Source organism: Mauremys reevesii, linkage group 16 (assembly GCF_016161935.1).
Source record: "Mauremys reevesii isolate NIE-2019 linkage group 16, ASM1616193v1, whole genome shotgun sequence".
NCBI classification, from domain to species: Eukaryota; Metazoa; Chordata; order Testudines; family Geoemydidae; genus Mauremys; species Mauremys reevesii.
Genome location: NC_052638.1, coordinates 8031506 through 8055751, shown reverse-complemented (window position 1 = coordinate 8055751; position 24246 = coordinate 8031506). Strand labels below are relative to the sequence as shown.

The 24246-nt window shown below is 57.6% G+C and overlaps 1 protein-coding gene across 4 annotated transcripts in view; it reads left to right on the top strand.

The window, feature by feature from the left end:
* DOK4 (docking protein 4) overlaps window positions 1-22888 on the top strand; it is a 44414-nt gene extending 21526 nt beyond the window's left edge. Inside the window, exons 3-10 of one of the 4 annotated variants that reach the window (XR_005588769.1) lie at window positions 8795-8902; window positions 9839-9953; window positions 12552-12671; window positions 12980-13169; window positions 15810-15951; window positions 19741-19864; window positions 20273-20851; window positions 22213-22888. Coding sequence is in view for 3 of the 4 variants with exons in the window: in XM_039503044.1 (XP_039358978.1) it covers window positions 8795-8902; window positions 9839-9953; window positions 12552-12671; window positions 12980-13169; window positions 15810-15951; window positions 19741-19864; window positions 20273-20400 (927 nt within the window). In the remaining variant the exon portion in view is untranslated. Of the gene's footprint in view, window positions 1-8794; window positions 8903-9838; window positions 9954-12551; window positions 12672-12979; window positions 13170-15809; window positions 15952-19740; window positions 19865-20272 lie in introns of all 4 variants that reach the window. The other 3 variants (XM_039503046.1, XM_039503045.1, XM_039503044.1) reach the window with 3 other exon arrangements.
* Window positions 22889-24246: the final 1358 nt, after the last annotated feature.

Genomic DNA, 24246 nt, shown 5'->3' with positions numbered 1-24246 from the left:
TAATCCCTCCACAACAGTTCAGGACAGGAAGTGAAGAAGGAGCAGCCACGTGGCACTGGAAGAGCCTCGAGATGCGCCGTGTCCGGCTGCAGCAGAAAGGCAGAGCAGGCGGCTCTGAGCTGCCGTGGCCGGTTAGAGCCCAGCTCGGCGGCTGTGCACGGTTCTGCCCGGTGGGAAGCGGGCGAGGGCGCAGCGCAATGGGAGACAGACAATGGCGGCGTGGAGGAATGTCCGTTCCGAGCGGAGACAACAGGCGTTCGTGGGCATGGCGAGGATCTTCCGCCTTCCTGCGCGTCGTGGAGAATGTGTCATTAAACCCCACCAACCTTTGTGGTCCAGGACTCCTGGGTTCTGTTCTTGACTCCTTGCATGCGTCTCTGCCCCTTGCTGTGGCTCGGTCTCCCCTCTGTGAACTGAGGCTGATGAGGTCTCCTCGCTGGGAGGCTGGCGTCCCTCACGTTCGTACCGCGCGTTGAGATCCTCGGAGGAAGGCTGCCGTGGCGGTGTGCGGTGCTGGCTGTTGGCAGGGCGCCTTTCTCGCTGGGAGAGAAACCGTCATCGGTGGCAGCTGGTGACAAGGGAGCGTCACCTGTTCCTCTCAGTGCGCTGTGAATGCCCCTTCGAAATGCCCCTGGCGTTAACCCTTTTGCTGCTGTGCTGGTGCCAAGGCTGGCGCTCCCTGTCCCCTCCTCCCGTGCCAGCTCCAGACGTGGGCTGCGGTGCTTTGGGAGCCGGCGGGGACGTTACAATGGCGGTGCTGTCGGGCGAGCGGCCGGTGCAGCTGGGGGAGGGACCTGTGGGGTGCACAGCAAAGGACGAGCTTTGCCCCATCGCCCTGTTCGGAGATGTCCAGGCACTGGCTGGGTGCTGTGCTGCTGGGATTTTAACCACCTCTCCCGGCGGGTTTATGGTCCGGGCTGAAACATGAGCCGCTTGGGCCCAGCTGCTCGGTGGAAGCTGTAACTGGTGGGGCGCAGCCCCTGCCCGACTGGAACGGACTACGCTTGTGTTGGCAGGGCGGGGGAAAGGGCAGCGTTTCGTTCTCCAGTCACACACAGGCTCGCTCACCCCCATAAACCCCGAGGATGCAGCCCCGTGGGGTAGACAGAGACTAGAAACGGTTGCACGTTGTTCCTGACCATTCTCTCCAGGACGTGGCTAGTAGAGCACAGAGCCTGGCTTGGGGGAGGCAGGTGGGGCCTAGCGCATGGGCTGGGGCTTGGGAGAGCTGGGTTCTATTCGGGCACCTCAGGCAAGTTGCTTTGCCTCCCTGTGCCTCAATTTTCCCATCTGTAAAATGGGGATGCTGATCCTGCCCTCGTTTGGGAAGTGCCGAGGGATTCATTAGTATTGTCTTTTGGAACAGGGTGAGGAGGGACGCGGGGGAGAAACTTCCTGGGAATTTTAAATACCTCCCCTCCCACCTCAGTAAAAGTGCAATTTAATCCACTGCAAGGGTGAAGAACATCAGAAGTTTCTGGGTGGGTCCCAGGGCTGAGCCCTTCCTGGTGGGATGACTTGGTAATGCCCAGGGGAACCACTCCACCGAAGGCAGGGAAACCTGCCCCACCCACAGCTCGGGTTGGTGGCTGAATTTGAACAGGGTGCTCCCGGCCAGCTGATGGTTGAGTTGGCAACTCTGCCAGCTGCCATCAGCCTCCGCTGCCAGCTACAGGATTCTTGGGGCCCGTGTGAACTCGACTGGCCGTGGCGCAGGCTCTCTCCTTAACAAGCAGATCAGTATTTTTGAATGTCCCCTGGGTTTTGACGAGCACCATGAGCAGCGGTGGCTGCTTTGGTTTCTGTGCCATCTCTCTGCTACAGCGGCCTCCTGGGCTGCAGGTGTCCGGGCCGTCTGGTCCCCCCCCCGGCCCTGCATCCTGGCTGGGAGCGGTTTGCACCCGTGCTATCTGCGATGACGGCGTCGGGGCAGGGCGGTGGAGAAGCGGCCTCCTGGGGCTGGTTCCCTTCCCGTCCTGAACTGCAGCGGAGCATTGCTCTGAGCCACTGAACCACTGCCAGCCACATCCTCAGCTGGTGTAAATCGGCATAGCTCCAGTTCAGGAAGTTTAAAGTGGCTCTTAAAGGGACCCTTGTGGATTTAGGACTTGGTTCTGATTTAAAAAAGGGGCCAGGGTGGTTACACACTGGGGTGTAAGTCAGGAGTCACTCCGTAGGGACCAGGATGGTTATTCTCTGGGGTGTAAATCGGGAGTCACTCCGCGGGGGCCAGAGTGGTTATGCGCCGGGGTGTAAATGGAGAGTCACTCCGTGGGGGCCTGGGCGGTTATGTGTGAGGTGTAATAGGGAGTCACTCCGTGGGGGCCAGAGCGGTTACGCACTGGGGTGTAAATGGGGAGTCACTCCGCGGTGGCCGGGGCGGTTACGCGTCGGGGTGTAAGTGGGGGGGTCACTCCACGGGGGCCAGGGCGGTTACGTATCGGGGTGTAAGTGGGGAGTCACTCCGTAGGGGCCAGGGTGGTTACATGTCGGGGTGTAAGTGGGGAGTCACTCCGTGGGGCCCGGGGCGGTTACGCGTGAGGTGTAAGTGGGGAGTCACTCCGTGGGGCCCGGGGCGGTTACGCGTGAGGTGTAAGTGGGGAGTCACTCCGTGGGGCCCGGGGCGGTTACGCGTGAGGTGTAAGTGGGGAGTCACTCCGTGGGGCCCGGGGCGGTTACGCGTGAGGTGTAAGTGGGGAGTCACTCCGTGGGGCCCGGGGCGGTTACGCGTGAGGTGTAAGTGGGGAGTCACTCCGCGGGGGCCAGGGCGGTTACGTGTCGGGCTGTAAGTGGGGAGTCACTCCGTGGGGCCCGGGGCGGTTACGTGTGAGGTGTAAGGTGGGAGTCACTCTGCGCGGGCCGGGGCGGTTACGCGTGAGGTGTAAGTGGGGAGTCATTCCGTGGGGCCCGGGGCGGTTACGCGTGAGGTGTAAGTGGGGAGTCACTCCACGGGGGCCAGGGCGGTTACGTGTCGGGGTGTAAGTGGGGAGTCACTCCGCGGGGGCCAGAGCGGTTACGTGTCGGGGTGTAAGAGGGGAGTCACTCCGCGGGGGCCGGGGCGGTTACGCGTAAGGTGTAAGTGGGGAGTCACTCTGTGAGGGCCAGGGCGGTTATGTGTAAGGTGTAAGGGGGGAGTCACTCCGTGGGGGCCAGGGCGATTACGCGTGAGGTGTAAGGGGGGAGTCACTCCGCGGGGGCCGGGGCGGTTATGCGTGAGGTGTAAGGGGGGAGTCACTCCGCAGGGGCCAGGGCGGTTACGTGTCGGGGTGTAAGGGGGGAGTCACTCCGCGGGGGCCAGGGCGGTTACGCGTGAGGTGTAAGTGGGGAGTCACTCCGTGGGGCCCAGGGTTGTTACGTGTGAGGAGTCACTCCGCGGGGCCCAGGGCGGTTACGCGTGAGGTGTAAGTGGGGAGTCACTCCGTGGGGCCCAGGGCGGTTACGCGTGAGGTGTAAGTGGGGAGTCACTCCGTAGGGGCCAGGGCAGTTACGTGTGAGGTGTAAGTGGGGAGTCACTCCGTAGGGGCCAGGGCAGTTACGCGTGAGGTGTAAGGGGGGAGTCACTCCGCGGGGCCCAGGGCGGTTACGTGTCGGGGTGTAAGTGGGGAGTCACTCCGCGGGGGCCAGGGCGGTTACGCGTGGGGTGTAAGTGGGGAGTCACTCCGCGGGGGCCAGGGCGGTTACGCGTGGGGTGTAAGTGGGGAGTCACTCCGCGGGGGCCAGGGCGGTTACGCGTGAGGTGTAAGGGGGGAGTCACTCCGCGGGGCGCAGGGCGGTTATGCGTGAGGTGTAAGTGGGGAGTCAGTCGGTGGGGCCCAGGGCGGTTACATGTCGGGGTGTAAGTGGGGAGTCACTCCGCGGGGGCCAGGTCGGTTACGTGTCGGGGTGTTAGGGGGGAGTCACTCCGCGGGGCGCAGGGCGGTTATGCGTGAGGTGTAAGTGGGGAGTCAGTCGGTGGGGCCCAGGGTGGTTACATGTCGGGGTGTAAGTGGGGAGTCACTCCGCGGGGGCCAGGGCGGTTACGCGTGAGGTGTAAGGGGGGAGTCAGTCGGTGGGGCCCGGGGCGGTTACGCATGAGGTGTAAGTGGGGAGTCAGTCGGTGGGGCCCAGGGCGGTTATGTGTGAGGTGTAAATGGGGAGTCACTCCGTGGGGCCCAGGGCGGTTATGCGTGAGGTGTAAGTGGGGAGTCACTCCGTGGGGCCCAGGGCGGTTATGCGTGAGGTGTAAGTGGGGAGTCACTCCGTGGGGCCCAGGGCGGTTACGCACCGGGTTGTAAATCAGGTCCGTGGGAGCAGACTCCGGCTCCTAGGGTGCTGGGCGTGGTCGTGGAGCTGTAAGACATAGTTTCCCAGCGCGCTGACACCAGGTCCTTCCCCTTGGCGCTGTGCGGGGCGGTTCCTCGCTCGTGCAGTGGTTACTTTGCAAACACTGAGCGGCACGTACCAGCTGCTGGCTCTGCCCTTTGCCCTCCGGGGCCTGCGATCGGCCCTCGTTCTCTGCTTGCCCTCCGTAACACTGGGCCGTGGCTCCTGCGTTGGGCCGCCGTGCTTGGGGCACCCGATGCTTTATCAGGTCAGGGCCGTGCACTGTGACTGGCAGAGGGCTGCCCTGGCTGTGGGTGCAAATGAATCGATCGCCCTGAGGAATGGCAGCCCGGCACGCTCACAAGGGGCGGCGAGGAGACAAGGGGGTGATCCAGTGGGGCTGCAGAGATGAGAGGATGTTGGGGGAAGGGGGGACGCTGCGGGAGAGCATAGGCATGAGGCTGTGCGTGCGGTGCGAGCAGGTGGGAAAGAGGCGGGTGCCCACCTGGCATCCGGGATACCAAGAGGGGGTGCGGCCGAGCGCTGCCCATCCTGTCCTTACTTTACCATTGTTTGCTGCCTTGACATGCTGGCCTGGGGACCCCCTGGATGGAGCGGCCCATGCTTTGTGCTGGGGACCATGTGCTCCACTGTCTCATAGGCCACGTACTGCTAACAGCTAGTGGAGATCCTCCTGGAGTTAGTTCTGCCCTCTCTACCCACAGCCGCTCAGCAGAACCTCGTGGGGGGCAGGAGAGTGGCACGGGGCGGGTTCGAGGTCGCCGTGGCTTTGTTACCCCTGGCACGCCGCCACCATGCCATCCTCCATCTGGGCATCAGCTGGCAGGCGCTGCCTCTGCTTCCTGCTCTGTTCCCAGCCACAACCTCCTGCCAGACCAGCCTCGCCCAGCGCCTGACTGACAGTCCCCTCCTTGCTCTCTCCCTAGCCCATCCGGGAGCACCGTGCCATCTTGACCCTACCCAGCTGCTGCCCCCAGCGCTGCCCACTGCCCAGCATTACCCCACCGCGTGGCCAGGCTGGGGTTTGGGGGCCTGGGTCCAAACCCCGTTGAGTCCAGCTTGGGTCAGGCCCTTGCTCCCTCGCTCCACGTACAGCGTAGTGTCCTGTCGCTGAGATGACTCTGGCAGGCTGAGCTACGAGTCCTGGGGCAAGGCAGATACCCCTGTTCTGGGTAGACTCGAGAAAGTAACCAAGTCCCCCCGGCTGCTGGCTTCTACAATGAGTGCTCACAGCTCTGACCTCTGCGGGAATGCAGCTGCAAGGCCTTGCCATCCAGCTGCTGGGATTTCTCGTTTGAAAGCCTGGAGTGAGAAGAAAAAGGTTCCAGGATCCCTGGGAATGAGATGAGAGCCAAGAAGAAGGAAAATTGCATTACGGTGCCCAGGTGCTGCACAAACAGCACCAATAGCGGTGGTGTTCTAATGGGCCGGGCAGTGAAATCAAAGGGAATCGGCTTGGAGCCGGCCTGCGCGGAGTTCAGTTCATACGTGAAATGCTAGGGGTGGGTGTGGCTTCACAAGGAGCCTGCTGCCCTCCATCTTCAAGGGCTTTGCGAAAGTGGGTGGTGCTCACCCCATTTGAAAGATGTGGCAACTGAGGCCCAAAGAGCCTGAATTGTCTAAGCTATTGAGCACCTGCTGAGGTTGATGGAAGGTCGGAGGCTTGAAAATCAGGCTCTAAGGAACTCGTAGAAGTTGACATAGTAAGTTAGTGACCTGATTCAGGACTGGAAGCTGTGGCGCCTGGCTCCCAGACCCCTGCTGTAACCACTCAGTCCTGCTGCCTTGAGCTGGGGTTAGATTCTCAGTGTAGCAGAGTGTCAGTTGCAGGCAGAGAAGGGACAGGAGAGGAGGGCGGGGCTGGTGTTAGAGCTTAAGAGATCGCCTCCGGGTTGGGGTTGGGTTGAGGGGCTTCCTGTCTTGCCGCGTGAACTCTGTATGATGATGGGCAGGTGGCTCTGATCTCTCCTGAGAAGGTGTTTCATGGGGGCTCCCGGATGGGATGAAAAGAGGCCATGTGCTTCTGTTAGGACTTATCAAATTCACGGCCATGAAAAACGCGCCACAGACCATGAAATCTGTTCTCCCCCGTGAAATCTGGCCGGTGTAGGGGAGGGGGAGGGCTGGGGGCTCTTACCGTGCGCAGGGTTCCAGATACTAGTCCCAGCTGGGCTGGGGAGGGACCAGACTTCCTCTTCCCCTGCAGGGGCCACTCCTGGGGCCGGGTCAGTCCCATCTCTGGCAGCCTCCTCCGGCTGTAAGAAGCTCCGCAGCTGCTGGCTGGGAGCGCAGCTCTGAAGGCATCGCTGCTGCCAGCAGCACCACAGAAGTGGGGGTGGTAATACCCTGCCCCCTACAATAGCCTTGTGACACCCCCTTCAGCCCCCTTGTGGGTTGGGACCCCCACAGTTACAACACTGTGTCATTTCAGATTTAAATATCTGAAACCGTGAAATTTACAATTTTTAAATCCTCTGAAAATCCTTTGAAATTGACCAAAATGGACTGTGAATTTGGTAGGGCCCCAGCTATTGTCCACAGCAGCATTTCTGAAATGGGGGTCCGTGAAGCCCTGGGGGTCCCTGAGGATTCCCCAGGTGATCTGCGGCCCCGTTGATCAACTCCTCCTGCCTGCGGGAAGGGGCAGCATGTGGAGACCCCCTGCTTAGGAACTGCTGCCAGAGGGATGTGCCAGTTGCTTTTGGGAGCGACCCAACTGGAGCCTGAACCCATCATCCACTCCCGCACCCCTGCCCCAGCCCAGAGCTAGCACCCCGCACCCAAACTCCCAGAGCCTGCACCCCAAACCCCCTCCTGCACCCAAACTTCCTCCCAGAGCCTGCACCCCAATCCCCTGCCCCAGCTCAGAGCCTGCATCTCTCCCAAAGCCCACACCCCCTGCACACAAACTCCCTCCCAGAGTCTGCACCCCAAACCCCCTCCTGCACCCAAACTTCCTCCCAGAGCCTGCACCCCAACCCCCTGCCCCAGCCCAGAGCCCACACCCCCTCCCACACCCAAACTCCCTCCCAAAGCCTGCACCCCCTCCTGCACACAAACTCCATGCCCCAGCCTGGTGAAAGTGAGCAAGGGTGGGGGGATGGAGTGAGCGGGAGGAATGGCCTCAGAGAAGGGGTGGGGCAGGGGTGGGGTCTCAGGGAATTGGGCAGAGCAAGGGCTGAGTGGAGGGGCTTGGGGGTCCCTGGAAAATTTTAATTCAAAATGGGGGTTGTGTGGTTGCTAAAGTTTGAGAACCGCTGGTCGCCAGTAAGTGATTTCCACAGCCAGCGTGTGGGGCAGACTGTCCTTTCCAGGCAGCTCACACCGTCAAGTGAACCTAGACGTGGGGGAACCTGCTGCTAATGTCCAGCCTAGATCGTCGCCCGGTCGAGACTCAGCCTGATGTTTCTGTTTGTCTGTCTTTGTCTGGAACGCGGGAACTGCTGAACGCTGCAGCTGCCCAGCTCCAGAACTTCGGGGGCTGTTCTGGGCGTTAGCGGGAAGGACTCTGCTGATGTTGGTGAAAGTGAGCAAACGTGAAAACGTGATTTCCACTGGTGTGAGCGGGAGGAGAGTCAGGCCCACAGGGCGCCTGTTTGATGCTGCAGGCAGGGACACCTCTCTGGCGCCCCCTGCTGCTGCCTGCCCCATCACAGGCAGTGGCTGTCATGTTAGGGGTACAGCTCGGCCTGCGAAAGCAACCGAGTGTGCGACCCTCTCATGGCCGTCCCACTTTTTACCGACCATAAGGGCGAGCGATGGGAGGTATGGGGCAGAGAGGAGTGAGCAGGGGGCGGGGTCTTGGGGAGAAGGCGTGGTGCGAGGGCGGAGCCTCAGGGAGATGGGGCGGGGCCATGGTTCGAGCGCTGTTGGCTCCCCCACTTTGAGGGACCTCCTGCCGCTCCTGCCCTGCGGGGTTGTTCCCTGCAGTCCAGGGTCCAGTCTGCATCACACGGCTCCACAAAACAGGCTGCTGCGAAGTGGTGTCTGGTCCTTTCTCACTGGATCGATTGATCGATCTGACTGTCTTGTCTAGGGCCCAGGCCGTGCAGTTTCTGAGCCCAGTTACTGGTTCAGATTCCCACAGATGTGGCCATAATGCTCACAGCTCCTCGGCCTAGAAGAAGCTGGAGTGGCCCGTGATAGGAAGCAAACGGGGATTCACTGCAAGACGTTTCCCCTGGATTTTGCTAGAAATGAGGTTTGGTCATTGCTCAAGTTTAGGGCTTAACCGTAACCCGCTGCTGCCCCTTCTTCAGGGATGTAGCAGTTCCCCCGGGCACGGTCAGCAAAGGGAGGTGCTGAGTGTCGCTTACTTTGCTCCATGTTGGATGCTGTTCGTGGGGACAGGAAAACCCCAGTCAGGGGGCGTTTGATCACTGGGAAAAATGCCCCCCTGCGAGATGTCCCTGTGCAATTGCAGGGGTGCTCGGTCCATGCTGCAGCCTCTGTGTTGGTGTCTCTCTGGCAGATCTATCGGAGGTGCTGGCTGGTGTTCAGGAAATCCTCCAGTAAAGGGCCCCAGCGGCTAGAGAAGTATCCGGACGAGAAGTCAGTGTGCCTGCGCGGATGCCCAAAGGTTGGAGAGTCTCTGCTTATCTGCTGCCCCTTTGCTCTGACGCAGCTGAATAAATCACCGAGGCAGAGCTCTTGCCCCCAGCCAGCGCTCTCACCCCCTTCCCCACAGCGACTCCTGCTGGGTGGGACCGGAGCAGCTCCCGCCCCCAGCCGGCGCTCTCACCCCCTTCCCCACAGCGACTCCTGCTGGGTGGGACCGGAGCAGCTCCCGCCCCCAGCCGGCGCTCTCACCCCCTTCCCCACAGCGACTCCTGCTGGGTGGGACCGGAGCAGCTCCCGCCCCCAGCCGGCGCTCTCACCCGCTTCCCCACAGCGACTCCTGCTGGGTGGGACCGGAGCAGCTCCCGCCCCCAGCCGGCGCTCTCACCCGCTTCCCGACAGCGACTCCTGCTGGGTGGGAGCGGAGCAGCTGGGCGCTCCCCCATAGTCAGCGCTCCCTCCCCACTTGTCACAGTGATTCTTTTGGGGCCTGGTCAAAAGTACGTTGCGGTGAGGAATTCCTCGGGCAGGGTGATTGTTATGGGGTATGCAGGGTATGTTAGGCTATGCAGGATCCAAGTGTCATGGCCCTTTACCTGCCTATGCCCCGATGAGCTTACGCTTCTCCTTCCCCAGCCTGGGTTCCTGAGGGGAACCGTTTTCTGGCCAGATGTTTTCTTGCTGCAATTGATCTCCGATAGCTGTGGGACTCTTCCCTTGAAATACAGGTTCTCACGTGGCTTTCTATGCCCCCCATGCTAAGTCCCCTGCGGTTCTCTCTGGGGAAGGTAGAGGCTCCCCCTGAATATCTAGTGCCGAGCTGTGGAGAAACCAAGAGGAGCCGGGTGGAGGAGGGGAGACTTTGAGGGAGCCCCATTACTCGGTGCAGAAAAGGAGAGGAGGGGGTGAGGTGCGTAACGCAGATGGCAGCAGCTCGGGAACGCGTCTCCCTCTGCAGGTCACGGAGATCAGCAACGTGAAGTGCATCACGCGATTGCCGAAAGAGACCAAGAGGCAGGCCGTGGCCATCATCTTCACCGACGACTCGGCCAGGACCTTCACCTGCGACTCGGGTAGGAGGACGTGTGTGGGTTTCGGCTTGGAGCTGGCACGGTCGCGAGCTGCCGGGCTGGGGAAAGGCCAGGGGAAGCATGCGTAGAGATTGGGACTGGCAGCCAGGACGCCTGGGTTCTCCTCCCAGCTCTGCCTCTGGTTCCATCTGTAACGGTGGACAGGTCACTCCATCTCGCCGGGCCAGGCTTTCAGAAGGGGGTGGAGCCCTCTGGAGAATGTGGCCCACGGTGCCTGTCGCCCTGTCTGTGCAGCGAGGCCCCTGTGACTGCCAGGGCAGTGTGGTGTAGAATCGCCACTTTCACCAATGAACACAACGTTCCCAGGCCTTGTGGTTGCAGTCAGCTTTAAAATGTGCCTGACTGGCTGGCGTCCGCCTGAGTCAGCAGAGAGCCTGAACTCGCCGCTCGCTTGGTGCAATCCCCTCACCTCTTCTTTAGGGCTCAGAGTCACCTCCACGGGCTAAAGACCATTTAAATAGCTACATTGTTAACTGGTCATTTTTAGCAGCAACACCCATCTAATACGTTTACCCCACAGACCTAATCCCCTCCCTCTCCTTTCTGGGGGGCCCAACCGTCCCTAGCCAGCTGCTGAAACTGTCTGTTTCTGATCCAAAATCTGGTGCACAGTGAAAACATGGGGGCAACATAAGGACAGAATCGGAGGTCAGCAGAAATAACCCCGGGGCGACTGTGCTGATTGCAGGATTAATTCTCCTTCGTTAATTAAATCCCTTCGTTCTGAATGCCAGGGAAGCTGGCTCAGGAGTTCCAGCCTGCCACCCAATGCAGGAAGCTGCCTGCAGGACTGGGAGCCAGCCTGCTGCGGCACGCCGGGGGGCTTGAGGGAGATTAGCCCGCCCCTCGTATGGGGTCAATCAGTCAATGTGGGTAAAGCGCTTTGAGATCCTGACGCCCTGGCCTGGCCGGGGGAAGGCGGGAGAGCTCCTTCAGAGGCATTGTGCCTTCTCTGGCTTACAGCTCCACACCGTTGCTGGGAGCCTCTTTGCTCCCCCCGGCGAGGCAGGGTTGGGGGACTCCCAGGTGCTGGCGGCGGGGTAGGTGATGCTCTTCCCGCTGAGTCAGTGCTGAGCCAATGCCCTGCCCCGGCTACCATCCTAGCCTGGAGGTCACGGTGTTCCCCGTAACCGTGACTTTGATTGAAGTCCGTGTGCTCCGCAAGGGCAGCTTCTCTCCCCTCTGGGCGTTGCGACCTGGCCCGCGTGGTGGTGGCTCCTCGTAGGGGGAGATGTGCCAAACCCCAGAGGCGTGGTGGCCCCATGCGCTAGGTGGCAACGCCAATCAAACCTGGCTCTCCACCTCCATCTCCGGAGGGGTGGATGCACCAAACCCCGAGAGGTGCTGGGTGCACAGGTCACAATGTTCAGAGCAGGGAGCTGGCGCCCCCCGCAGGACAGGAGCTGCTGCTGCGGAGTTAGCATGGGCTGGAATCGCTCTCCAGCCCTCCTCCAAGCCCCTCGCTCCCCCCCTTTCTGTGACATGGCCTCGTTTCTGGTACCTCTGCCATGACATTGATTGAAATTGTCCATGAAAAAACTAGTCTTTGCCATGGGGCACTGTGTTGGGAATAAGGTGTAAACACCCCCCCCCCCCCCCGGTGCTGAGCACTTGTCGTTATTGGAGCTCGCATGAGGAGGGGTGTTAACTTTGGGGTCACCGTCAAATTCAAACCGGAGTAGTTTCTGCTAACCCAAAATCTTCCCTGGATTTTCCACTGGAAAAGTAATTTTCCACTACACTGGTTAAAAACTACTCTATAGTATTGCTGGTGCAGAATGTCTGCTGTGTTCCGCCCCAGAGGTGGCTGCATTTCACTGGTGGGCGAGTGATCTCTTTACTGTATGGACTGGGCCACAATCCGGACTCCCTCATTAGCCCTTCCTGTGGCAAAATGCCCACTGGGCACCAAGTGCCTGTGAGCACAAAGGAAGAGTCTCCTCAGCATGGACTCCGGGAACTGGCCCATCATACAGCACTTGGGATGCTTTGTGATGAACGGGGCTAGAGAAGGGCAAGGGGCGGTCGTCAGAAGCCTGGCCAGCTCAGTCTGTCGAGCATGGGGCTCTGGAGGTGCAGGCTGAGCCCTGGGTTGGCTTGGGGGTGCTCCAGGGTGAACAGATTGGGTAATAGGTGGCCCGTTGATCTAGCAGACACAGGTATAACAAGACCCAATGGGTGGAAGTTAACGCTAGACAAATTCAGGCTTAAAGTGCCATGTTTTAACAACTCACCAGGGCTCGTGGTGGATTCTCCAGCACTGGCCATTTTTAAATCAGGATTGGCTGGTTTTCTAACAGATGCCCTAGATCAACCAGGAATTCATTCAGGGGAGTCCAGGTGTCCTGGTTATGCAGGCCGGACTGGGTGATCACATTGGCCTTACAAGCTGGGACGTCCCCACGGTGCATTTCTGTTCCAGCCAGCAGGACGCACGCTGCAAGGTGTGACCATAGTGCAGGGCCTGTCTTCGGGGAGGGGGATCCTGTGTAACGGGGCGTTCCCCAGCTGGCTTGTGCTGGGGGAGCCGAGGGATGCTGTGGGGGCAGGGGCTGACGGGCAGCTCTTGGCTCCCTGCAGAGCTGGAGGCCGAGGAGTGGTACAAGACCCTGTCCATTGAGTGTCTAGGAGCACGTCTCAACGACATCAGCCTGGGGGAGCCCGACCTCCTGGCTCCCGGGGTGCAGTGTGAGCAGACAGGTGAGAGCGCTGGCGGCGCCTGGCAGGCTGCCCTGGGGAACAGAAGGCAGCTGGGACGGGGAACGCCCTGAGAGAGGGGGCTGGGCTCCCCCCTCCTTTAGGAGTATGATGGGGCATTGGGAGGGGGCCTGGGGTCTGTCCCACCGTGGCAGTGGGGGTTGCGCGTGGAGGGTCCACACTGGGATAGAGGGCCTGGGCTCGTCCCCCCTTGGGGATGGGATGGGGGGGCCTGGACTTGCCTCTCTTGAGAGGGTGGGGGAGTAGGGATGGTGCCTTCCTTGGTTTCAGCTGCCTGTCTCCCCCCGCAGATCGGTTCAACGTGTTCCTGCTGCCCTGCCCGAACCTGGACGTGTACGGGGAGTGTAAACTGCAGATCACCCACGAAAATATCTACCTCTGGGACATGCACAACCCCCGGGTGAAGCTCATCTCCTGGCCCCTGTGCTCACTGCGCCGCTACGGACGCGATGCCACCAGGTTCACCTTCGAGGCCGGCCGGTAGGACGCTCCTCTCTCCTTCTGCATGCTCTGCACAGCAGCTCTGCCCGGCCTGCTGGGAGCACCGGGCAGGGAGCTACAGTGCTGCGGCTGTGCCAGGGCAGTGCGGTCCGATTGCAGATGAGGGGCGAGCTCTGGCAGGCCAGGATCCTGAGCCGCTTGAGACATCTATAGACACGCTGGGTGAATACCAGTAATAATTGTGCTTGTGGAAGTGAGGGAGGGTGAGAGACAGGAACCAGGCTAGGATTCCCTCACTGCTCTGCCAATGCACCTCGGTTCCAGCCCGGGGCCTCTCCGGAATGGAAAGGAGAAGGAATCCTGCCGTGGTGGTTTTTGCAGTAGGGATTAGTGACAAGAACGCTTGTCAATTACAACTTGTCGCAGGATTTGAACCAGCGTCTCTAGATGTCTAAGTGCAGTTGCCTGACCACCCACGTTCCCCCCCTTTGAAGGTTTGTGCCAACTTCGTTTGCAAAGTAACTTGGATCAGCCAGGCCTGACTATATTAGGGACTCCAGATAATTACCTGCTAGAGAGGAAAGAAACATGAGCTTTCCTTTCATACTAGACCTTCCCATCTGCTGACTCACCACACTAGGCTTTTATAGAGAGAGAAAAACCCTCATCCTCTCCAGTCTGCCGTGCCCTGGAGCCTTTGAACTGGCGCCTGCAAGAAAAAAGCTGCTTATTTCTTTGGCAGCAGAATCTGGCAGTGATTCTTTGGGGAACATCCCATCCGCTCTGTGAATAAGACCGTGCTATTCCAGGGCACCTCGCTTAGTCCCCTAGCATGGGTGGATCCCGATTCCTTACAATTGAGAGGGAACGGATTATTTATTCGGAGACTTAAACCGATGCCTGTCAGCTGTGGTATCGTGTCAGGGGCCTATGGCTGAATGGAGTTTTGTGGGCCACTTGGCAAAATTGGCTTCAGTGTTATAGGTTAAAAAGGTGATCACCAGATCAGGATTTCTCTGGGTTTTAGAGATCAGAGGTACCTGGGGAACGAGACTCTCACTAAGGGGCTGTGACTATGGGGAGGGCTAACTTGAGACGCCATAGAGCAGAGTTCCCCAAACTGTGGGGTGCGCCCTCCTAGGGGGGTGCAGAGGAATGTTCGGGGGGCGGGGAGGGAGTGCCACCCAGATCTGCTCCTGGCCCCAGCCCTGTGACTGGGGTGCTGCTCCCCGCTGTGGGAGGGACGGACGTGGACAGGGGTAAGAGGGGGCGTGAGGTAAAAAGTTCGGGGACCACTGCCATAGGGGGACCTGAGTTTCAGGAAGTGCTGATCCTCCCATCTCTGAAAAGCAGGCCCCTTTAAGGTGTCTCAAACTGGGAACCCCAAATCACTAGCCACCGCTGGAAATGTAGGCCTGGCTTCCGCTAGTGCTAGGCACCTACATCCCCAGCTGAACAAGAGCTGGAAGGCTGAGCCCCTCTGGAAATCAGACCCACCGTGTTTCCAGCCGGACATGCCGAATCCATATCCAGTCTGGCCCAAGAGCCTGGCTTAGGATGGGGAAGCTGCATTTGAAGCCTGCGTCTGCTGGACTCAAGCTGCCCACCTTGAGGGCTAAACTTGATTGAGTAATGGGGGGAAATGAGTGATCTCAACTTGGCTTTGATGTGCCTCTCGTACCCCTCCTTGATCCGCTCCCGGCGCCATGTTCTGGGTCAGAGGGGAGTTAATACCAGGGTCCGACTTTCAGCACCACCTGGTAACTTTTGTCCAATGTGAAACTCGCCAAAAGCAACCTCACCCGTCAAAGCAGATGGGTTATTATGGGGAGTCAATAAATAATTACGAGCACTGCTATTCCCAGGTGACGGGTGCCATCAAAACACTCAGACAACTGAGCATCTTAGTAGATTATTTTAGAGCCAGTAAAAAACAGCAAAAGGAAAAAAAAAATCCTGCAAAAATTGTCAACATTTTAAAGTAATTTCTACCACTTCCAATTTTCGTGTATTTTTACCAAACTTGAACTGAAATCTGTTTGGCGATTTATTTATTTATTTGTAAAGGTGGGGAAGGACTTAAATTCCCTGTTGAATTACTGGAGTATAGTTTTATCACTGGAAACAGGGAGCCCGTTTGTTCTCTTTCTCCTGTTGGTGTAGGAGGCGGAGGGATATCTGTTGGTGGCTGAGAGAGCGTGCTGTCCCACGCAACATTTTTTTCAGATGCTGTAGAAAACTGGTTCTTTTGTCCCTATGCTCCTCCCATAGGCCAAAGGCTAGTGCATACAAAATGATCCCTTGCCAAGATGTATCCACGTCGTTTTGTTAAACAAACCCTGGTCGGGTTGCTTCTGGCGTAGTGTCGTTCAGCGATAATGCTGCAAGAGCCTAAGTAATGTTTGTGTGTGTGTGTGTGTGTGTACATGGAGGCATGTGAGTGTGGATCCAATGTCTCTATGTGAATGCACACAGTGTGCAAGCTGGGGGCATGTATGCATAGCAGGCACATGTGTGAGGTGTAGGAATAGTGTGTGTGTAGGGGGAGCATGTGAATGGCAGTAAGTGTGGCTGTGGTGTGTCAGTGTGTGCCTGGGCGCAGCATGCACAGCGTATCTGAGCGCCGTGGGAGAACACCACACTCTGGGTGACACTGTACATTGATGTCCTCTTGTTCAGCAGGATGTGTGACGCAGGGGAAGGGCTCTACACCTTCCAGACCCAGGAGGGAGAGCAGATTTACCAGCGGGTGCACAGCGCCACCCTGGCTATCGCAGAACAGCACAAGAGGGTCCTGCTGGAGATGGAGAAGAACGTCAGGGTGAGTACCTGGGGCCGGGACCCCTTAGTGAACCAGCTCCAAGCACAGTAGGAAATCAGGGCACAGGATGGGGAGTCATGTTAGCAGAGCCGTTGTCCAGGGGAAATACACAGATTTGTAGCCTTTATGACACAGATGGTTTGGTATCACCAGTGGTATCTGAGCCCACAGTGACCTTTGCCAAGGGTTCGAGCTCCCGAATGACGACCGTGTCAGAATTAGCTGGGTGAGACTCACCCTTGGGAAGATCATGAGGATTGGAGACGCTCGGCACACACGAGGAAGGGTGACCCCCAAGTAATACGCTGACAAGTCATCAAGAGTTTTATTAAGCAGATGTACAAAGCAGATGTTTCACAAACACTGAAACACATCCAGAGGGGAGAGAACCCAGAAGCTAGCCAGCATTAACGATTTCATACTCCCTTCCCCATGGAAACACCGAGATGGGGGAGATGAACAGACAGGTGGCCATCCCGTTCGGTGTTTCCGGATGTGCTTCTCTGCCCACTTTGATTAGGCAACACCTTTTATCCTGAGTTTCTTGTATGCCCACTACGCTCATGCATGTGCATGAGTTTCACCCCCTTTCCCTTATTTTCCACGCCCCACGAATTTTAGGGTGTTCCATTTCTCATAGGCTACCCACTTAGTTCCCCTTCTTCTCATTAACGTCTCTGTCAGTGAGTTACCATAGCAACCTGAGGTTATTACTGTACAGCATTCCCCGAAATGTTACTCTCCGGCTTCTTGCTGTAGTACCTGGTACACTGCGGCATGTTTTCCAGAACATCTTGTACTGTCATCTTCCACTTTACAGCGTTCTCCCTGGCTCAGCTAGTCATGTGAGCCTGTTTCAGGCCAAGTCACCTCTCTTACAGACCTAAAGCCTGCAGCACATTATCTCACTTATATACCTAATCCACACTCACCAGTCCTATCCCCCTGTGGTGTGGTCCTACCTATTCTTTACCCCTTAAACCTGTAACTTCAAATCTAATCTAGCAGCCATACATTAGTTAATCAATCATAGGGTTATATATGTGACTAGCTACAAATTCAGTGCACAAGGCTTGGACAATAAAAAGGGTGAGGGTCCCCCTGTAACACTACCTTACCTTGTACGTGCTATGTAGAGCAGTGGGTTTCAAACTTGTTTTTCTGGCGACCCAGTTGAAGGAAATTGTTGATGCCTGTGACCCAATGGAGCTGGGGCTGAGGGGTTTGGGGTGTGGGAGGGGCTCAGGCCTGGGGCAGAGGGTTGCGGTGCGAGGGTGAGGGCTGTAGGGTGGGGCTGGGAATGAAGGGTTCAGGGTGTGGGAGGGGGCTCTGGGCTGGGGTAAGGAGTTGGGGTGCAGGGGAGGGTCAGGGCTTTGGGGTGCAGGAGGGGGCTCTGAGTTTGGGGGGGCTCAGGGTTGGGGCAGATGGTTGGGGTGTGGGAGAGGCTCTGGGCTGGTGGTGCAGGCTCTGGGGTGGGGCCAGGGATGAGGGGCTTGGGTGCAGGAAGGGGCTCAGGGCTGGGGATTGGGGTTGGGATGTGGGCTTATCTCGGGCAGCTCCTGGTCAGCGGCGCAGTGGGGGTGCTAAGGCAGGCAGCCTGCCTGTCCTGGTACCACGGACCGCGCTGCGCCCCGGAAGCGGCCAACAGCAGATCTGGCTCCTAGGCGGAGGCGCGCGGTTCTTGCCGGTGCTCAGAGTGGGGGCAACACGCAGGGCCGGTGCAAAGATGTTTGTGCCCTAGGCGAAACTTCCACCTTGCGCCCTCCCCCTCTGCCCTGAGGACCCCCCCCGTGGCGGCGCCCCCCCCCAGCTCACCCCTGCCCACCTCCTCCCCGAGCACGCCATGGCCGCTTCCCTTCTCCCGCCTCCCAAGCTTGCGGCGCCAATCAGCTTAGGCACTGCAAGCCTGGGAGGCGGGAGAAGTGAAGCAGCCACGGCGTGCTCAGGGAGGAGGCGGGGCAGGGATGAGCTGGGGCAGGGAGTTCCCCTGTGTGCCCCCCCCCCCCGCCCGCCACACACACTTGCAGCCGGCCCTCCCTGCGCTCCCCTGCCCCAGCTCCATCCGCCTAAATGCCGGTGGTGACCGAGGCGGCTGAAGATCCGGCCACCGCGGTCACTGCCGAAGAAAATGGCGCCCCCCAAATCCTAGTGCCCTAGGAAAATGGTTGCACCGGCCTTGGCAACGCGCAAAGCCCCATGGTTCCCCTCCTCCCCCCAAGGAGCCGGACCTGCTGCTGCTGCTTCCGGGGCACAGCGCGGTGTCAGAACAGATAGGGACTAGCCTGCCTCAGCCGGGCAACACCGCCGACGGGACTTGGAAAACCACTGATGTGGATCACTACACATGATCAGTGCACCTAGAGATCACAAATACATGGGGATGAGTTAATGTTATAGGCCCTGGCCCAGCAAAGCACTGAAGCAGGAAGTCCCCGGGACTAACCCAAATGCTTAACATTTTTACTCGTGTGCTGCGATGGATGGGGGTCACAGTGGGGCTTGGCGTTTTCTTTTCCCGATGTGCACGTTGAAATGCCTGACCTCTGCGTAGGGCTTAACCGTATTTCCAGGGCCACTTCCCTGTCTCCTCTGCTCTGAACTATAGAGAATTCTCGGGAGCTGCCTGGCTAATGCCCAGCACAGTTCCACAAACCGCAGGGAAAACCCAGCCAGGGAGCAAAACCACTTCCTGGCACCAGACCCGAGCAGCTATGGCAGATACCAAAGTGACAAGCCCCGCGGAAAAGCCTAGAAAGGAAAAGGAAGCCCTGTGAACAGGTTTAAAAGCACTTGCACGTTGGTTTACATTTCATTTTTCAGTAAGAAAAACAGTCCATCTCCCCACCATGAGATTGGTACAGTCCATGGGCTTTTTCCTCACGTGAGGGGACATCTCCATTCATAAAAACAGGCGGCGGTTATGAAAGTGTAGCCAAAATGAGGGAGCTGATTGGCTGACCAGGTTTAGCTGCTTTCCTGAAGCAAAGTATGTGATGGGCCCTACAGAATTAACCCTTGCCTGCAGGGAGCCTTGCTCTGCATTTTCCGTTCTCTCGCTGCCCAGTCCTGTGTGAATACAGTCCATTCCTCGCGGTAACCTCCTTTGAACCTCGTTATCCATTACAGCGCAAACAACGGAAGCTCTAATTAGGCCAGCTGCAGACTCTTCACGTTCCCATGGCTTAGTTTTGTTGTCCAGGTCTGTAACGGGAAGGTCACTGGTCTCACCGCACTCCTTGTGAAGATAAGGCACCTTTCCCAAGGGATGCCGCGTGACTGTCTAGCCATGTGCCGTCCCCTTTGTGCTCCCGCTGCGCCATATTATAGCTCTCCAGTGCTTCCGGGCCTGCCCCATGGAGCAACATGGAGGATATGGCCCTTTCTCTGCAATGCCACTTGTTCCCAGGAGAATCTGGGAGTTCTGCAGCTCCCGTTCCAAGTCCCGGCCATGTCGCCTTCCACGCTGAGGAATCCAGGGGGCTTCAGGTGGCTCCATTGTTTTGCCCAAGGTTTCTGAGCCCAAGTTATAAAGGTGACACATGGAGAAATTGATCTCTCCTGATCCCAGTCACCCAACACACTTGGGATTACGAAAGACGACGCCCCACCACATGCCAGAGTTCAGAATCGCTGACTCCGGTGGCTGCTGTCAGAGGGTTCTCAGGCCCGACAGCTCATGCCACCTTGGCCAGACAATAATTGTATTTAACTCGGTGGAGCTGAAAGCAACTGGATTTTCTAGGCTGATGTTTAAAATAGTCCCCACCACCTTCTGTCTCTCTGCTCCAGCTGCTGAACAAGGGCACAGAACACTACTCCTATCCCTGCACGCCCACCACCATGCTGCCCCGGAGCGCCTATTGGCACCACATCACCGGATCGCAGAACATCGCCGAGTCCTCCAGCTACGCCGGTGAGTGTCTCCGTCATTCCTCCTGTGGGATTGTTCCGGCCCAGAGCTTCTCTAACCGCCTCTACTGAAGGGGCTGGTTTGCTGCTCCATAGGCTCTGTACAGGGCTGGTGAAGCTTTCTGTGCTTCCCATCCCAGCTTCTCGTCCCTGAAGCCACTGTAGGGGGAATGCGGTCAGAGCACTGGCAGTCACTCAAAGCCCAGATTCTCCCAGTGGGCTGCTGTGCAGGACCTTCCTGCTACTCCAGTCCCAGCCCCTTCCAGCAGGAGGCGGTGTAGAGATTACTGCAGGAGCTCCATAATATTCCAGTCCTAGCCTCCCCCAGCAGGAGGCACTGAAGGACACGACTGAGGTTCCTTGCAATACTGTGAGGACCACGAAACAGTACAAAATTCTGCTTTGTCCGTAGGTGAAGTGTACTCGGGGGCCCAGGCCAGCTCGGACACAGACCTCCTGAATAGGTTCATCTTACTGAAGCCAAAGCCTGCAAAAAGCGGCAAGAGCGACAGCAAAGAGCCCAAGTCTGCTTCTCAGTGACCGTGTGCTGAGTGGAGAGACCCCCCCGGGCCAGGCCAGGCTGGAGAAAGAGGGTGTTACGTGCAGGAGACATTTGTTTTCCAGTGCCCCCCTCCCCTCCTTTCCTGAGGGTGCTGAAGTTCTGGGAACCCTCCCCTCTCTTTGGAGAAGTTATCAGAGCTCAGCCTGCAGGGAGAGTGTGTGAGACTGGGTCCTTGGCGCTGGGAAGAAGGCTGGAGATGGCCCCAGGTGGGCTGGAACTCTAGCCCTGGCCATGCCGTTCTAGCAGACCGAGCATGAGGCGCTAACGATAGGGAAGAGGAGGTCTAGCTCTGTGTTGTTACATGATTTTAACTATCTATTGCTTATACATATTCTGTATTAAGAGACTTTCCTTCTCACACGAATGCAAGTTTCTTAGCCACCGAAGAGACACTGGGAAGATGAGACACCAGAGATTTTTAATTCTTGGGTGGGTGGATCTTTCTTTTTTCCTTAGGGTGGCATCGTGCGGGAAACCCAGCCCCAGTCAGAGCAGATGCCCCACCGCCTCTGCTGGGAAGGGAAATCCCCCAGGATCCCCTCAGCAAGGCTCAGAGCGGAAGGACAGAGTTTTCTCAAGTGGCCCATGGGTTGCGGGTGTTGTTGGCAGCCAGTGGGAGCAATGAAGTGTTACTCGAAGCGGGGCAACTGAAGTGAACATTTTGGAGAGGCTGCTGCAAATCCGGCCTGTTCCTTTAAGGCCAGAGGTGCCCTGGAGAGTCCCATAGGTTGCCCAGGCTGCGAATGGATGCTCCCTCCTGAATCCAGTAGCGCTCTCCCTTGGAGAGGGAGTACTGGGGACTCGCAAGTCTACGCTCATTTTGCACTTCTCGAAGATACCAGAACACACATGGGGGAACTTTGACATCTCAGGAGAAACTGGTTTTCTTTCCGAACTGTGACTTCTGCACAAACTCCCCCAGCTTCCAGAGGGCAGCGTTCAGTGGGCTGGGGACCGGCTGAGCGGGGTTTCGCTCCATTAGCTGCGTGTCCTCAGTTCAGATTCTAGCAGCTCAGCGGCTGCAGCGTGGATTTCCTTTCCAAACCAAGCCCTTCTCTCCAGATAGCCAAAGCCTGGCAGTTTAGTCACAAGGGATGGGGTCTCTACAGGGCTACACCCCTCCCACCCTTCATACACAGCCACTAAATACTGCATTGCCTCTAAGCAACGGTAGCAACCTGCCCAAGCTACCTGTTTGGCAGAGCCAGCCTTGTTGGGATGCGTCCGTGTTGAGAAGTTCCCTTTCTTTTACCTCCCCGGGTCGGCCAGTGGCCCCCGTTTCCTCTGGGGTGCTCTCACCTGCAGCAGTGCTGAAATCCCATGGACAGAGGCTAGCCAGAGACAATCAGTTGGTCACATGACCTCCTCCCTGTAAGGGACCTTGTGCTTCTAGCTGATGGGGGAGGACCCAGGTTTCATTTCCACTAGATACCCGGCAGCCTCAAGGAGCCAATGCTGGCAGAGGGCTGGTGGGCAGCCCAAGGCCCATTTCAATCGTCTTTGTAGCTCCTCCCTCCCCCCATGGTGCCAGTGGGTCACTTCCTGAGAATAATTAGTGAACCCCTGGGCATGTGGAAGTTGGTTTTAATATGCTGAAATCAAATCAAAGCAATTGATTTTCTAGTTCTGCTATTTATTGAATACCTTTCAGAAGGGCTATCTTTTTATTGCAGTACCAACGCTGGGGTGGGTTGGTTTGTTTTTAAAGCGTGAGGTACTGTCTCTTGGGGATGGGGAGACCCTGTGGACTATCACCTGTAAATATTCTTGTTTTCTGGTTGTGTGTGTAGATGATGAGTAAGACGACGACGACCTTTCAGACAGATCTGCTGGCAAAGTCCTGGCACACGAGACCAGCAACTGTCCAAACTGCCCTGTTGCAAGCCCCACTAAATTCAGTGCCCTTTCCCCACGACACGTGGCTGGAGTGACAGGAACCACCCCGGTTCAAGTCTAGGCCACGTACTCTGTGGTAGAGTGGACCAGATGAGCTTAATGGCTGTATGTCCTCCTGGATGAGGTGTAACCTGCTATCATTTCCCAGTCTAAACGCCTCGCTGGGTTCCCTGGCTAGTCGCTCGTTTTAGGCACTAGGATAAAATGCTTTTGTTCAGGCTCCAGGAGCAGACCAAGTCCTCAGCTGTGGTTCTAATGCACCAGCTGAGTCTCTGGCCCTGTGCCTTTAACACATCGCTGCAGAGAGACACTGTCAACTTTGAAAAGTGTTTGTAAGACTAGAGCCGAAGTGCTGGGCTATCCCCCAACGACAGGCCCTGCCCCGAGGTGTGGCGCTGCTAAATGCTGGGACAGGAAAGCTCGAGCAGGAACTAGCAGAAACTAGGCTGCCTCAGGAATTTGATGCACAGATGCATTAAGCCAGGCAAGCGAGGACATAGCAGTTATTGCCAAAAATGTTGTGTTTTTTAAAGGAACTGCTCAATCAATAAACAAACTTTACTCACCCTTCGTGTTTGTCTACTAACTCCACACACAGGACAGGGTGCAAGGAGGGATACATAAGAATAATGGTGCAGTGAAGACAAAGGCTATGGCTACACTTGCAAATTTGCAGCGCTGCAGCAGGGTGTGAAAAAACACCCTCTGCAGCGCTGCAAAATTGCGCGCTAGCGCCGCTGTGTAGTGTAGTGCCCAGCGCCCCAGCGCTGGGGCCCACCACTGTCCACCCCTCCCCCACTGGGGCTGGGAGATGCGGCTGGAGGCTTTTTCCAGCAGCGCTGGGGCTGACTTGGCTGACTACTGCAAGCGCTGCCGGCAGAGCTGCTGCTGCCGCGCAGCCGGCAGCGCCATGTAGCAGCCAAAGGTACTGATTACCAGGGAAGGCTTCCTAACATCTGAAATGCTCCAAGACTGAATTAGATCCAAGGCTGCAGTGTGTAAAGGGTCATTACACAGGTGATTTCCCGTGTGCGTCAATGAAGTCTTAAACCAGAGAGTGTGGGGGGAGGGGGACATTCTTTTCCAGCTTGAGTGATCTGCACGTAACGGTTACAGAAAGAGGAGCTATGTAATCCTCTGTCCACTGTAGTGATTCAAACGATCCTAAACCCCTCCCCAGACTGACCCAAACAGGGTGACTGCTGCTCCCAGCTGTTCTGCAGCTCATTATGTTCTCTCCCGGCTCTTCAGAACAGAGGCTAAGGGGGTAATTTTCAAATTTTCAGAAGTACCAGAGCACAGGCCTCACTGAAAGGGGTCAGTACTTGCATTCCTAAACCCATTAGGAGCTCACTTCATCAGACAAGGGCTTAGCCTGGCCTGGGCACCTGCCAGACTGTTCTGTTTGCAAGCAAGGAAAGGGGCAGAATCCCTGGGTGGTTAAGGCAACAGATGGAGTTTCAGGCACATTCTAGGCTCTGAACCCTACAGGCTGGGTCCAGAGCTTCCCCCAACCCCACCCGGAAAACATGCTGCCTCTTCTTTTCACAGCGCAAGGAGCTACTAGGTGGGGCACGGGGCACTTGCTGGAAGATTCTCTGCACCTTGAAATCCTTTAAACCATGATTTGAGGGCTTCCTTGGCTCAGACACAGGTTTGATACAGGAGTGGGTGGGTGAGATTCTGTGGCCTGCATTGTGCAGGAGGTCAGACTAGATGATCATAATGGTCCCTTCTGACCTTAAAGTCTATGAGTCTATCCCCCACCATGGTTTGGTCATCTAGGGCATGCCACAGCAAAGCATCAGGGCAGGCCTGGACATGGAGGCAGTGTTACCCAGCCAAGACCCCTGCACCACACATTTGTGGTGTGACCAGAGCAAGTGGCTCTCTGCCTGTTTCCATCTCCATCGAGCCTGGATGCTGCG